Below are 16508 nucleotides of genomic sequence, written 5' to 3' on the forward strand. Positions count from 1 at the left end.
TTGTGCCTCGACCCAGACCTACTATATCAGAAAGCTTGAGGGGTAGAGTCAGTGAGGAAAGTCTCACAAGAGATTCTGTGCAAGAAAAAGTTTGAAAACCTCTGATGGAGAAGCAAAGTAACCAAGTCCACGCTCCTGCACTGAAAAGGTAGGGTTTGGAACTGCACAGGAATACGAAGTCAGGGGAACAAAAATGGAGCCTCTGTTCCTCAAAGGACCTCCTAGATTACTGAAGGCAGAAGTAAACCTGCCAATATGTTTATCTTTCAAAGAAAAGGAAACACAGGGACAGAGACCAAGATGGCAGAGTAAGAGGACGCCAAACCCCCCATGAACACATCAAAAATACATCTACATGTGAAGCAGTTCTCAATGAAAACTAACTGGAGACTGGTAGAAATAATCTCTTACAACAAAGGTTGTAAGAAAGAGTCACACAGTGTCAGGTAGAAAGGGAAGAGAAGTTATAAGGTCAGTACCTGTTCCCATGGGAGGGTACTCAGAAGAGGCGGGGAATCCCCTGGGAGTGAGTAGTTAGAGCTATATATTGGGTGCCTCAGCCCTGGGGTCTGACAAGGGGAATACAAAGCCCGTGGGATGGTTGGACAGCCAGTGGAATTAACAGGAGGTCTGTAGGAAGTCTGGACTCCATTTGTGAGGAAGGTGCACATTCTTGGTTACTCCTGAAACAAGGTGAAAAGGGTGGATTGAAACTGCACTGGATTCTGGCTGTTTCCTGCAACCACCCCAGTACATGCCCCAGCCTGAGTTGGGCACACTCTGGCCTCACTTGCTTCACAGTGCAGCTCCACACTGGGGTAAAGGCTCAGTTTTGAGGGACATAACTGGGTATAGGCGGGAACAGGGAGGGACCAGCCATTAGTGGTGCTTACCAAGGCAGTACTTCGGAAGTGGTCCCAGACACCAGTGCTGGGACAGCCCGTCCCTAGACGCAGGCTGAGTGCTCACACCAGCCCCACCTGCTCTTTGGTGCAGCTCCACACTAGGATGAGGGCTAAAGCAGCTGAAGAGAGAGCTTAGTTGTGAAGGAAAAAGGCAGCTCAGTCCCAGTGCAGGATGTGAGCTGAGTGGGGGCAGTCATTTCTGGCCCTTATGGAGGCAGCACATCAGAAGAGGTCCTGGACTCTGACTGGGTCCAGAGGTACCACAGCTCATGCCTAGACCCACAGAGGGCACCTGCTCCAGCCCTTCTTGCTCCAGCATTGTTCTCCTCTGGAGTGAGGGTGCTGGTATTAGGAGGGGAAAGAGCATACACATAGAGGGAATGGAGCCAGCTCATACTCGAACCTCAGGGCTTCTGCTCCAGCAACTTGGGACTCGATCCCAGACCCAATAGGGTTGTGCTGACCACTGAGTAGAGGAGAAGCCCTAGATCACACTTGGCTCTGGTCCTAGCAACTTCATCTCCAGACCCATATCCTACCAATGTGTTAGTTTCCAGCACATTCTGGTGAAACACATGACCCATGCTCATGCTCATGTCAGATCCAGCTCTCCCACTAAAGCCCCTGGACACATGTAGACTGTATAGGGATGCTCTCACAGAAGGACACTCCTTCAAGACCCCAACAGGTAACTCTCTCACCTAATTTCATAGAGACAGAGAAAGTTAAGCAAAATGAGAAGACAACGGAATTTGTTTAAACTGAAAGAATAAGAGGAAACCCCTTAAAAAAAAAACTAATAAAAGAGAGACAAATAATTTACCAGATGAAGAGTTCAAAGCGCAAATAACAAGAATGCTAACTGAAGTAGGGAAAAAAACAGATGAATAAAGTGAGGATTTTAACAAGGAACTAGAAAATATAAAGAGTCCTTCAAAACCAAAGAATACAATAATTGAAATAAAAACCACACTATAAGGAATTAACATCAGACTAGGTGATACAGAAGAACTCACAGTGATCTGGAAGGAGAATAATGGAATTACCCAATCAGAACAGCAACTAGAAAACAAATATAAAAAATAGAACAGTTTAAAGGGCCTCTGAGACAATATCCCATGTTCCGACATTCACATTATAAGAGTCCCAGAAGGAGAAGAGAGAGAAAGGGGTTGAAACAGTATTTGATGAAATCATGGCTGGAAACCTCCCAATCCTGAAGAAGGAAACAGATACTCAGGTATAGGAAGCACAGAGGGTTTCAAACAGATGAACCCAAACAGATCCCCACTAAACGTATCATAATTGAAATGGCAAAAGTTAAAAATAAAGGGGCAATTCTAAAGGCAGCAAGAGAAAAACAAACAGTCATATACAGGGGAACTACAATAAGGTTATCAGCTGATTTTTCTATAAAAATATTGAATATACCATGGCACTCCCTTCTGGCCTGCAAAGTGCTGAAGGGGAAAAACCTGCAACCTAGGATACTCTACCTAGCAAGAGTATCATTTAGAATAGAAGGAGAGATAAAGAAGTTCTTAGACATGCAAAACTACAAAAGTTCATTGACACTAAACCAACCTTAGAAAAAATGATAAAGTGTCTCTAAGTGGAAAAGAAAAGGCCATTACAAGAAGTAAGTTGATAGGAAAGGAAACATCCCAATAGTAAAGGCAAATTTAAATAAAGGCTGAGGATCAACCACTAAAATAAGCTAGTACAAAGATTAAAATACAATTAAAAAATTGTAAAATCAACTGTATAATAATCAATAAAGGGACAAACATAAAGATGTAAAATGTGATATCAAAAATACAAAATGTGGGGAATAAAAAATGTAGATCTTTTAGAATATGTTTGCATTTAAATGACTACCTGTTTAAAACTAGTAAATATAGGTCAACATATATGAATCCCACGGTAACCACAAATCAAAAAGCTACGATCATTATACGAAACTAGAAAGGAACACACATATCACTATAAGAAAATCATCAAACTGCAAGGAAAGAAACTAAAAGAAGAAGGAAAAAATAGAGAATAACTACAAAATCAACCAAGAAACCATTAACAAAATGGCAATAGGTACATATCTATCAATAATCATCACTTTAAATGTCAATTGACTAAATGCTCCAATGAAGTACATAGGGTGGCTGTTTGGATAAAAAAAACAAGACCCATTTCTGTTTACAGGAGACTCATTTCAGAGGTAGTAACACACACAGACTGAAATTCAGGGAATGAGAAAAGACATTTCATGCAAATGTAAATGACAAGAAAGCTAGGGTAACTGCTCAGATCAAATAGACTACAACAAATCTATAACAAAAGACAAAGGGAATTATATAATAATGAAGGGATCAATACAAGGAGAGTATAACATTCATTAATATATATGCATCTAATACAGGAGCACTAAATATATAAAGCAAATATTAACATACATAAAGTTAGAAATTGATAATGATACAATAATGAGTAGGGGACTTAACACCCCACTTACATCATGGACAGATCATCCAAACAAAAAAATCAATTAGGAATCAGTGGTCTTAAATGACATTAGACCACCTGGCCTCAATATTTATACATAGGACATCCCATCCAGAAACAGCAGAATACACACATTATATATAAGTGCTGTGGAACATTCTCCAGGATGGATCATATACTAGGCCGCAAACAAGACTCAACAAATTTAAGATGCTAGAAATCAATTACCTGAAGAAAAATGGGCAAAGTGCAAACATGTGGAGACTAAACAACACGCTACTAAAAAACCAATGAGTCAATGAAGAAATTAAAGAGGAAATCACAAAATACCTTGATATAAGTGAAAATGGAAACACAGCTCTCAAAAATCCATGAAATGCAACAAAAGCAGTCCTACAAGGGAAGTTTATAGGAATACAGGCTTACCTCAAGAAACAAGAAAAATCTCCAATAAACAACCTAACCTACCATCTAAAGGAATTAGAAAGAGAAGAACACACAAAGCCAGCAGAATGAAGAAAATGATAAAGATCAGAGAGGAAATGAATAAAATAGAGACCAAACAAAATAATAGAAAAGATCAATTAAACCAAGAGATTTTTTTGAAATGATAAACAAAATTGAAAAACCTTTAGTCAGACTCATAAGAAAAAAAGAGTGAGGACCCAAATTAACAGGATAAAAAATAAAAGAGGAGAAATAACAATTGATATCACAGAGATACAAAAAATAATAATAAGAATGCTATGAACAGTTATATGCCAACAAATTGGACAACCTAGAAAAATGGACAAATTTCTAGAAACACAACCTTCAAAGACTGAATCAGGAAGAAACAGACAATGTGAATAGACTTATTAATAGTAGTATAATTGAATTTATTAAAAAAAAAAAAAAACTCCCAGCAAAGAAAAGTCCAGGACTGGATGGCTTCACAGGGGGAATTCTACCAAACATATAAAGAAGAACTAATACCTATCCTTTTTAAACTATTCCAAGAATTGAAGAGGAGGGAATACTTGCAAATTCACTCTATGAGGTCAGCATTACTTTGATACCAAAACCAGACAAAGACAGTACAAAAGAAGAAAATTACAAGCCAATATCTCTGATGAATATAGATGCAAAAATTCTCAGCAAAACGATGATACATCATGATCAAGTACGATTTATTCCAGGGATGCAAGGATGGTTCAATACTTGAAAAATCGATGTGATACACCTCATTAACAAAAGGAAGGATAAAAATCACATGATCATCTCAGTAGATGTAGAAAAGGCATTTAACAAAATTCAACATATATTCCTGATAAAAACTCTCATCAAAGTTGGTACACAGAAAACATATCTCAACACAATGAAAGTCATTTATGACAAACACACAACTAAAATCATACTTAATGGTGAAAAGCTGAAAGTCTTTCCTCTAAATTCAGGAATAAGACAAGGATGCCCATTCTCACCACTTCCGTTTTACATAATATTGTTAAGTCCTAGACACAGCAATTAGACAAGGAAAATAAATAAAAGACATCCAAATTGGAAGGGAAGAAGTAAAACTGTCACTAGTTGCAGATGATAGGATACTATATATAGAAAACTCAAAAGTCTCCATCAAAAAACACAATTAGAACTAATAAATGAATTCAGTAAATTTGCAGGATACAAGATTGATATACAGAAATCTGTTGCTTTTCTATACACTAATAATGAACTATCAGAAAGACAAAATTTTTAAAATCCCATTTGAAATTGTATCAAACAGAATAAAGTACCGAGGAATAAATTTAACCAAGGAGGTGAAAGACATATACTCTGAAAACTATAAAATGTTGAAGGAAATTGAAGAGGATAAAAAGAAATGGAATGATATTCTCTGTTCCTGCATTGGAAGAATTAATACAGTTAAAATATCCATTCTAGCCAAAGCAATACGGATTTAATGCAATTCCTATCAAAATACCCATGATATTTTTCACAGAACTAGAACAAATACTCCTAAAATTTATATGTAACCACAAAAGCCTCTCAATTGCCAAAGCAATCTTGTGGGGAAAAAAAGAGTAAGAGCAAAGCTGGAGGTATCATACTCTCTAACTATACTAAAAAGCCACAGTAATCAAAAGAGCATGGTACTGGCACAAAGACAGACACATAGATCAACTGAACAGAATAGACAGCCCAGAAATAAACCCATGTACTTATGATCAATTAATCTATGGCAAAGGAGGCAAGAATATACAGTGGAGAAAAGACAGCCTCTTTAAGAAGTGGTGCTGGGAAAACTGGAGAGCTACATGTCAAATAATGAAATTAAAACATTTCTTCACACCATATGCAAAAGCAAACTCAAAATGGATTAAAGACCTCAATGTCTTTAATAACCATAAAACTCCCAGAAGAAAATATAGGCAAAATATTCTCTGACATAAATCATAGCAATATATTTTTTTGACTCTGTCTCCTCAGGCAAAGGAAACAAAAGCAAAAAAAAAAAAAAAATGAAATGGGACCTTTTGCACAGCAAAGGAAACCGTTGACAAAACAAAAAGATAACCTTGTAAATGGGAGAACAGGATAGAAAGCCCAGAAATAAACCCACACGCTTATGGTCAATTAATCTATGACAAAAGAGGTAAGAATATACAAAGGAGAAAAGACAGCTTCTTCAATAAGTGGTGCTGGGAAAACTGGACAGCTACATGTAAAAGAATGAAATTAGAACATTCTCTAACACCATACACAAAAATAAACTCAAAATGGATCAAAGACCTAAAAGAAAGGCTGGACACTATAAAACTCTCAGAGGCAAACATAGGAAGAACACTCTCTGACACAAATCACAGCAAGATATTTTTGGATCCACCTCTTAGAGTAATGAAAATAAAAACAAAAATAAATAAGCAGGACCTAATTAAACTTAAAAGTTTCTGCACAGCAAAGGAAACCATAAACAAAATGAAAAGACAACCCACAGAATGGGAGAAAATATTTGCAAACAAAACAACCAACAAAGGATTAATCTCCAAAATATACAAACAGCTCATGCAGCTCTATGTCAAAAAAACAAAAAACCCAATCAAAAACTGGGCAGAATATCTAAATAGACATTTCTCCAAAGAAGGCATACAGATGGCCAAAAAGCACATGAAAAGATGTTCAACATCGCTAATTATCAGAGAAATACAAATCAAAACTGCAATGAGGTATCACTCCACACACATCAGAATGGCCATCATCAAAAAGTCCACAAACAGTTAATGCTGGAGAGGGTGTGGAGAAAAGGGGACCCTCTTGCACTGTTGGTGGGAATGTAACTTGGTACAACCACTGTGGAGAACAGTATGGAGGTTCCTTAAACAACTAAAAATAGAACTACCACATGATCTAGCATTCCCACTCCTGGTCATATATCTGGAGAAAACCATAATCTGAAAAGATACCTGCACCCCCAGTGTTCATTGCAGCACTACTTACAATAGCCAAGACATAGAAGCAACCTAAGTGTCCACTGACAGAGGAATAGATAAAGAAGATGTGATACATATATACAATGGAATATTACTCAGCTCTAAAAAAAGAATGAAGTAATGCCATTTGCAACAACATGGATGGACCTAGAGATGATCATACTGAGTGAAGTAAGTCAGACACTCATATATCACTCATATGTGGAATCTAATTTTAAAAAAATGATACAAATGAGCTTAGGTACAAAACAGAAACAGTCTTACAAATACCAAAAACAAACTTACGGTTACCAAAGGGGAAACATGGTGGGTGGGATAAATCAGGAGCTTGGGATGAACATACACAGACTACTATAAATAAGATAAATAACCAACAAGGACATATTATAGCACAGGGAACTCAATATTCTGTGATAACCTATAAGAGAAAAGAATCTAAAAATGAATGAATATATGTATATGTATAACTGAATCACTTTGCTGTACACCTGAAACTAACACAACACTGTAAATCAACTATACTCCAATAAAATTAAAAAACAAACAAAAAATCAAATCAGACCTAATTCAACTTAAAAGTTTTTGCACAGCAAAGGAAACCATTGACAAAACAAAACTATAACCTAGTGAATGGGAGAAAATATCTGCAAATGTTATGACCAATAAGGGGTAATATGCAAGATACATAAACAGCTCATACCATTCAATTAAAAAGAAACAATTTAACAATGGCAGAAGACCTGAATAGACATATTTCCAAAGAAGAGATACAGATGGCCAACAGGCACATGGAAGAGATATTCACCATCACTAATCATCAGAGAAATGCAAATCGAAACCACCATGAGATATCACCTCACACCTGTTCAAATGGTTATAATCAAAAAGTCTATAAATGACTAATGTTGGCAAGGATGTGAAAAAAGGCAACCCTAGCACACTGTTGGTGGGAATGTAAATTGGTACAGCAACTATAGAACATTGTATGGAGGTTCCTCAAAAAACTAAAAATAGAACTACCATAGGATCCAGCAATTCCTTTCCTGGGTATATATCCGAAGAAAGTGAAAACACTAATTTGAAAAGACAGATGCACCCCAAAGTTCATAGCAGCATTATTTTTAGTAGCCAAGATATGGAAGCAACCTATGCATCCATCAGCAGATGAATGGATAAAGAAATGTGATATGTATATACAAGGGAATGTTACCTCAGTCACACACAAATAAAATGAAATTCTGCCATTTGCAACAACATGGATGGAGCTAGAGGGTATTATGCTTAGTGAAATAGGTCAGACAGATGCTCTATGTTATCACTTCTATGTGGAATCTAAAAAATAAAACAAATGAGTATAACAAAACCAAAACAGACTCACAGATATAGACAACAAACCAGTAGTTACCAGTGAGGAGAGGGAAGGGGGGGGTTGTGTAACATAGGGGCAGGGGATTAAGAGATCCAAACCGCTATGTATAAAATAAATAAGCAACAAGGATGTATTTTACAGCACAGGAAAATACAGCCATTATTTTATAATAACTTTAAATGGCATATAATGTATAAAATATCGAATCACTATTGTATAACTAAAACTAATACAATATTTTAAATCAACTACACCAGTAAAATATTATAACAAGACACATACAGGTAACAACTCACATTCCCCCTATGGATTCTCTACTACTAAGTATTTCTAAGAACAAGAATTCCACACATACAGGGAAGTATTTGTTATTATTAACTGATAAATAAAAATGAACAAAAGTGGGGAAAAAAAGAAAGGGAAACACAACCTTAGGGCTTGCACAGCCAACTCCTGCCATCAAGAACACCCTAGACAGGAAGGTATTGATAATGGTGCTGGTTAAGTTCTGAGAGCAGAGCAGAGCAAAGCAAAGCATTTTTATGAGTAGCTGCAGGATTCTAGAAGTCTAAGATCTACCCTGGCCCCAGGCACAGGCTGACTCATCCCTGTTCTTCACTCTCGGAGTGAGTGCCATGCTGAGAATGGCAGGGCTATTTTACTGTCAGCTCCTTGCAGAGAGGGTTATTCTCTCCTTACCTGAAGGAAAAGCATGAAGCCTTTAGTTTCCCTACTATGGCCACCTTCCTCAGTTTCTGGGCAAAGGCTTATACGAGGCCAGATCAAATGGCCGGTATTCCAGACAATTTCAAGGCAAAAAAATCTTCTACGCTTTACCCAACTTCCTTGTCACAGCTCTTTGGCCCTGACTTTAATATGAATGGTGCGTGACTGCTTATAGTTTCTATTTCTCTACCCATCTCTGTAATTCCCAGAAAAACTCAAGACCTGGTTTTGCTCAGGTCCTCAGTATTATATTTACTTTCAGGATGAATGCTTTTCTTTTTAGTTTACCTTTCTTTTTAATTAAATAAAAATAACAACAAAACAGAAAAACAAAAACAAACCCTCTGAATGAAGCACAGAAATGAAATCTGGCCTTTATAGCTTTTCTCTTTCTCCCACTGGATTTTCCAGCTACTAATGATAGTAGTAGTAGTAGGTAAAGGTGTAGGTATAGGAGTAATCGCAAATCCTGTCTCTTCACTTGAAACTGGCACGTCAATTCTTTTCACCCAGGAAAATGGGCAGCTAAGCTTCCAGCATGTCTCTCTGAAGCTTTTTTGTGCCTACATTATGAGAACACACAGAGCCACAGAGGCTGAGTGTCTGACATCATCATTCATCAGGACCCATCATTTTACTTCTGTGTTAGCTCCCATGTGATCCTACCTCTCTTGCTCTTTCAGGTTCTCACCTTTACCTTCCTGAACCTTTACTTCAGCCTAAGTGGTATCTCTCCATTTAGCCTTGATCTCCCCAGTCTGTCCATCATGCTGTCAATCAGACCATGATTAGGCCACACCAATCCTCAATGAAAAAATCTCTCGTGATCCTCAGCTGTTCACTTGCTCCTGCTATTCTAATCTCAACATTCACTTCATATTTCCTTTAATATATATCGGTATGCTTCTGTTTCTTTGTTCTTGTTTTCCCTCTGTTTGGAATTCACCTTCCCCACACCTCTACTTGGATAAATTTCTCATCCTTTAATGTTTCCTTCAAAGTTCACCTACTCTGTGAAGTCCATTCCCTATTGCTTTCTGCATCCTCCCAGAATATAGAGCATCCTTCCCCTTTGTATGTTCCCTCATGTATAGATGGATGTATGTATGTATGTATGTATACATAGGGAGTATACATACTCCCTATGTATAGAGTATCCTCCCAGAATATAGAGCATACTTCCCCTTTGTATGTTCCCTCAACAAATAAATTGTTCATGACTCTACCATGGCATGACAGGTGGTTAACTGTGTATCCATTTCCCCATTCATCTCCATGATCTCCAATACAAATGTAACCACTCATACTAAAATGCTGCATTTCCTAGAAACTAATAAAGCTGAGACCACTCTGTCTTTCCATGTAGTACAGATAGAAAATAAAAATGTCTCCATAAGGCCCTGGACAGATTTATGAAAGGAAAAGCCACAGATGGGTATCTATGAAAAGAAATTGGGCTGTAACTAGGATTTAGGGATCAAGCCCAGTGAGAGAACCATTTTTCACTCTGGGTTTCTGTGATCTGGATAATGCTGGAGGAACGTGGGTTCCAAACAATTCAGCAATTATTCTGTGCCTAATCAACTAAGGGGTCTAAAGGTGCACAAAATCATTGCCACTGTCAAGGAAGCACATGGCATCTAAACAAAGCCCAAATCCATTTGCGCTAGCCTAGCTTTATCATTGAACTCCGTTCAGCTGGGGACATGTTTCAAGGCCTCTTTTGTCCATTGGCATGAAACATTAGCTAACCTGATGTACTGATTCTCAAGGGGGAAAGAACTTTGACTTTGCTTCTTTCAACAGTATGCCTTGACCCTTTGTTGGCTTGTGTGATTCTGCTTGTGTGATCCTTTTTTCTTTGAATTTGAAACATCAAGGGCATGATTAAAAAGCTAGGACTTTATATCTTAACCTTGATTTTACTCCTTAGCCTCTAAGATGATGCCATTATAATAGTTCACTTTGATGCTTAAGTACTGGAAATATTTCTTATCAAATCAGAATAGAATACTTACAACTGAAAATAATGGAAACAAACAAAGAGGATCGCAAATAAGTTCATGTTTTGAGGATAATCTACAGAATTTGATTCAGGGTTTCAGTTCAGCTCCTAAAGCCAGACCTCCTCCCCGCCCACAACCTCTTGGAAGCTATGCTATTAATGGGTAATTATTTTTTTTAAAAGACTTATGTAGAGAACTCTGCCCAGTACTTTATTCATAAAGGAGTGCAGTGGTGGTGGAGGTGCATGATATTAACAAAATAAGAGGACAGGAATTGTTCCTTTCCTGTGGCAATGTCAGTCTGATTTCCAGAAGTCTTTGGAGGTACTTTAGGTGTCAAAGCAGAATAAGTCAACTTAGCCTGCTTGGATTATTAGCCTCACCAATTAATGAAGCTTTGGAAAATTCTTAATGATTGGTAAGTGCCCTGCTTTATCATGGACTTAAATAAAACAACAACTGAAAAATAAATTTCGGTTTCATACTCAACTAAAGTCCCTTGCCTGTTCCAGGTACTGGGGATCTAGAAAGCCTAAAAAGGATTTGGGGTCAGGTTGTGAGCCTCCTCAAAGGTTTAGAAAAACAATATTTTCTAGAAAAGAACTAGTAAAGGGATTCATCTTCATTTTGCTGGCTGAATGGAGACCTAATTACCAACCTCTTCCATAAGCCTTTCTCAACTATTCTAACCCACAACAAGCTTTTCCGTCTCTCAAAAACTTTTGCTCTGGGAATTCCCTGGCAGTCCAGTGGTTAGGACTCTACGCTTTCATTGCGGAGGGCCCAGGTACCATTCCTGGTCAAGGAACTAATCCCACAAGCTGCGCGGCGTGGCCAAAAAACCCCAAAACTTTAGCTCTGAGTCAGTGCCACATGCTTAAATATTGTACTTAATAACTTGAAAACTTCTTGAGGGAATGTCCTACCCAGTCATTAACATAGTACTGAGTTGAGCATTGAGTTCAGCCAAGTTGGATTGACTGATTACTTAATTGGTTTTTATAAATGTCAACAGATGTCATCTGTAGAGGGTTACAGGACATGTAGCAAGATGAGAAAACTATAAAATTTGAGGCAAGCAAGTAGAATTCAAATCCCAGCTTACACATTTATATCTTGTGATATTAAGCGTACATTACTTCCCCTAAAACTTAGAAACTCAGTTTCTTCATCTTTCAGAGTTGTGCTATGTTAAGTGGGACGCTGTTGTTAAATTACAGGATGCTTGGCATATAGGAGGTACTTAACAACTGGGGGCAATGGACCTAAGTTTAAATGTGGGGAACTATATTTATGTATAAGGGGTAAAATGGGTGTTATGGGCTAATGATCTAAACACCTGGTAAAACAGCTTTCCTAAATAGGTGCCCCCAGGTCTGTTGCAGGTGTGACAGACTTGAAGGCAGGTGAATGAATTGGGGGACTTTTCAAGGTCCGTTTCTACTGTGTTTCCAGGGAACACTCTTGAGTTTATCAGGAGACCAGCTCTCTACGAGGCTACTAAGCAAGTAATTTCTCAGAGTTCCCATGCCCGTAAGCCAAATATTAAACAATCCCATCCCGATGGGACATAAAAATACAATGTAAGAGCTACAGGAAAGCAATATCAAAGGAAAATGAATAGGCAAGATCAACAAAAGAAGAAATAAAGCACTAGGAAATCAAACACTTCAATAGGTCCATTTTGCAAAGCATAAAGCAAAACTAGTTGATGACAGAATTTTGTTTTCAGAAGCATTAAACTCACTTCCAAACAACTTAACGTAAGGAATAGCCCAGCACTGAGAACGACAAAGAAGACATCATTTGGCCAGACGGCCTCGTACTATCATTATTGTGTTCAGAATGTATCAGAAGCCCACCTGTCTCTGACCACTGCAAGCAAGTGTCTGAGCCTTGCTTTTCTGGATGATGTCACCAGAAGAGTGAGCAAGTTCGTGCAGGTGATCATTTCAGAGAAAGAGAAGTTTTAATCAGCAGGACTGTAGAAGTGAGGGTTGAGGGCTCATTAAAGCTCTCACCCAGCTGACCTTAAAGGCACTGCCAGCTCTCAGCGGGAGGACTAACATCGGCTTCTCTGCCCTGCTCCCCGCCCCGCCCCCCGGGGTTCAGCAGTCTCTTTGCAACCCTATACCTCACTTTTCATTCCAAGCAGGTCTGCCTGCCACTCAGCAGCATCATTAGCTGTAGCTAGGATTAGAACAGGAGAAGTCTTTTCAGGAATCACGGGAGACCCATGACTCAACCACCTGGGGGAAAGACATGGGGAGGGAGAGCAGAGGGGGAGGGAGAGAAAGAACAGTGACAATCTCCGCTGCACCACATTAGCCTCACCTTGCAGGAACAGACAGTACACCTGTCTTCTTTCAGAGTCCACACCTGCCCATTGTGCTTCAGTCCTCCTTCGTGGGGGCAGTCACCAGAGCAGGAGGGCCCAGAGGGACAGAGGCAGTCGAAGCCCCCTGCCAGGTTGATGCAGGCAGAATCATTCCAACAGGTATGAGTTCTTAAGGCACATTCATCAATGTCTGCAATGAAGAAAGCATGGAGCTTTAGAGTCCAGTCAAGATGATCATTAGAAAATAATCATCACTTATAATAGCATTAGTTAACATTATTGAGTGTTTGCCTTGTGCCAAGTACTGTGCCAAGCTGTTCACATGCAGCTGAGGCTCATATAAGTTAAATAACATGTTCACTGTCAGATAGCTAATAAGTGGCCAGTCTGGGACTCAAACCCACAGCTGTCAGACTCTAATTACTAAATTATCCAGGAGCAACTCTGAACTGCTTTTAGGATATTCTCAAGAACTATACCATCCAGAGGCCATAAATACTGCTAATTCGTTAACAGTATGGATACACCCATGGAGATCTGGGTCTTATAGAAAAAGTGTGAATAGATTAGCCACTGAGTAGGAAGGAGTGGGCAATTAGGGCAAAACGAGTGAGCAATTAGGGCAACCCTGAGCCAATTAGGCTGCCCCCAGATCCTGGGGCCAAGGTTGAAAGAAAAGGAAATAATTCTTGGAGGATGCCTTGCCTAATCAAAAACTCACCACCCTAATGGCTAGCAACATTTTTGCTCACACAAGAAAACATCTCAGAGCTACAGTTAGGATATGGCATGAATGCTGATGAAAGACACCATATATTTTGCTGTTTTTCATTGACAGCCAAGTATGGAAGGAAAACATAAATCCAGTAGCCCTCCCTGACATTCAGGGCTCTGGTGACCTTAACATCTCAAACACATAGCTGTCCAGCCCTGGTTTGAGTCCCTTCCCTGCAGACAATCTATTACTGCACAAGGCAGCCTATTCTATCTTTGAATAACTCTTTTAGAAATGTCTTCCTTTTGAATTATGGTTTTCTCAGGGTATATGCCCAGTAGTGGGATTGCTGGGTTGTATGGTAGTTCTGTTTTTAGTTTTTTAAGGAACCTCCACACTGTTCTCCATAGTGGCTGTATCAATTTACATAATTCAAAAAGAGTTATGTACCATAATGTTCATTGCAGCTCTATTTACAATAGCCAGGACATGGAAGCAACCTAAGTGTCCATCGACAGATGAATGGATAAAGAAGATGTGGCACATATATACAATGGAATATTCCTCAGCCTTAAAAAGAAATGAAATTGAGTTATTTGTGGTGAGGCGGATGGACCTAGCGTCTGTCATACAGAGTGAGGTAAGTCAGAAAGAGAAAGACAAATACTGTATGCTAACACATGTATATGGAATCTAAAAAAAAAAAAAAAGAAAAAAAAAGGTTCTGATGAACCTAGGGGCAGGACAGGAATAAACATGCAGACATAGAGAATGGACTTGAGGACACGCGGAGGGGGAAGGGTAAGCTGGGACAAAGTGAGAGAGTGGCATGGACATATATACACTACCAAACGTAAAATAAATAGTTAGTGGGAAGCAGCCGCATAGCACAGGGAGATCAGCTCGGTGCTTTGTGACCACCTAGAGGGGTGGGATAGGGAGGGTGGGAGGGAGACGCAAGGGGGAGGAGATATGGGGATATATGTATATGTATAGCTGATTCACTGTGTTATAAAGCAGAAACTAACACACCATTGTAAAGCAATTATACTGCAATAAAGATGTTTAAAAAAATGTCTTCCTTACATTGAAATAAAATATATTATCTAGTAACTTCTACTTAGGTACTAGTTCTGAGGTCACTCAAGCAAAGTCTACTTGATTTTTCTTATGACAATTTTTATGGTATTTGAAAACATTAGCCATTTGTCTATCATGTCATTTGTCTTCTCCACTGATTAATCTACTGCCAAGTCCTTCAAATATCTTTCAGGTGACAATGTTGAGTTCAACACATTTTTACCGAAAGTCTGCCATGCACCAGGGCTCTTTGCACACTGGTACTATAAATGTTGGCAACGACTTATAAGACACTGTCCTCATGAAGGTGATAAAGGAGGAACACAGCAGTATATATATATATATATAACTGTTGGTAGGCTACTGAATGGTAGGCTTGACTCCTATGGTAGGTGAGCATAGGAACAGTATAAATTAACTTACTTTTCATCCTAAAATTCATGTTAAATATGTATAAAATTGTAGGCATTTGTTTAAGAATTATGGAACTAAATTACAGAAAAAATAATTTAAGTGCCATTTCCCCCTAAAGTGCTCAAAGGCATAATATCAATTTTACTGCTAATATATATATATATATATATATATATATACACATATATATATTTATAATATACATAGTTTCAAAGTTTTTCAGCATTCTTTTTCACAAGTCATGTCATATAACTGCAGGATAGGAATAGCTGTTTTCACTTCACAAAAGAAGAAACCAAGTTACAGAGATGGCTAAGTGGTCACACAGCTAGTACCTGTTAGAGCAAAGACTGTCCTGGGCCTTCTGAAAGGTGCACTGGAGTTCTTTCCACTACACTGTGCCAACTCAAGGTCTAAAGGCTTCTTTCAGCATACTAGAATATTCTGTGGTTTTATATACTTTCAACTACTTTGCCCTCTAGATACTGCAACTCATTTTCAAAGATAAAATATTACATGGATCCTCTTCAGCATTTTTAGCTGAAATTCTGAGAATGATACAATATGATTACTCAGTCAAAGTTTGGTAGAAGTTAAAACTATTGTGACTTAAAAATAATGGAAACAAATGACCTATCTTCCCTTACTGACTGCATGCTTCACAGCCGTGGTACAAAGCAGATGTTAAGGAATTCCAACAATATTTCTAAGACCCAGTTCATTATAAGATTTATTATTTTTGTCTTTGTTCTACCAATTGTAGGCTCAGTCAAGACATTTAGTTAATGAATAATTATTCCTCCTTTGAAAACTGTGGAAATGATCCCAAATTATGCTATCTAGATTCCAAGTCAGCTACAATCAGACCTCAACTACTTCCTCATTATTCCTGGTCAACACATATGACCATACGGTGCTCCCACCTAGAAGCCTCTCTCATCTTCCCAGCCTTCTTCCTCTACTCCAATTCTTCCCAACAAAAAGTA

At 38.4% G+C, this 16508-nt stretch overlaps 1 protein-coding gene across 2 annotated transcripts in view; it reads right to left on the minus strand.

The window, feature by feature from the left end:
* Nucleotides 1-16508, minus strand: part of NELL1 (neural EGFL like 1) — an 853841-nt gene that overhangs the window by 37824 nt on the left and 799509 nt on the right. For both annotated transcript variants that reach the window (XM_022583758.2, XM_022583757.2), the window contains one exon: nt 13310-13503. In XM_022583758.2, the coding sequence (XP_022439466.1) occupies nt 13310-13503 (194 nt within the window). The remainder of the gene's footprint in view (nt 1-13309; nt 13504-16508) is intronic.

Source organism: Delphinapterus leucas, chromosome 7 (genome assembly GCF_059928025.1).
Source record: "Delphinapterus leucas isolate spDelLeu-1000000601 "Yukka" chromosome 7, BTC_Dleu_Yukka2, whole genome shotgun sequence".
Taxonomy (NCBI): Eukaryota; Metazoa; Chordata; class Mammalia; order Artiodactyla; family Monodontidae; genus Delphinapterus; species Delphinapterus leucas.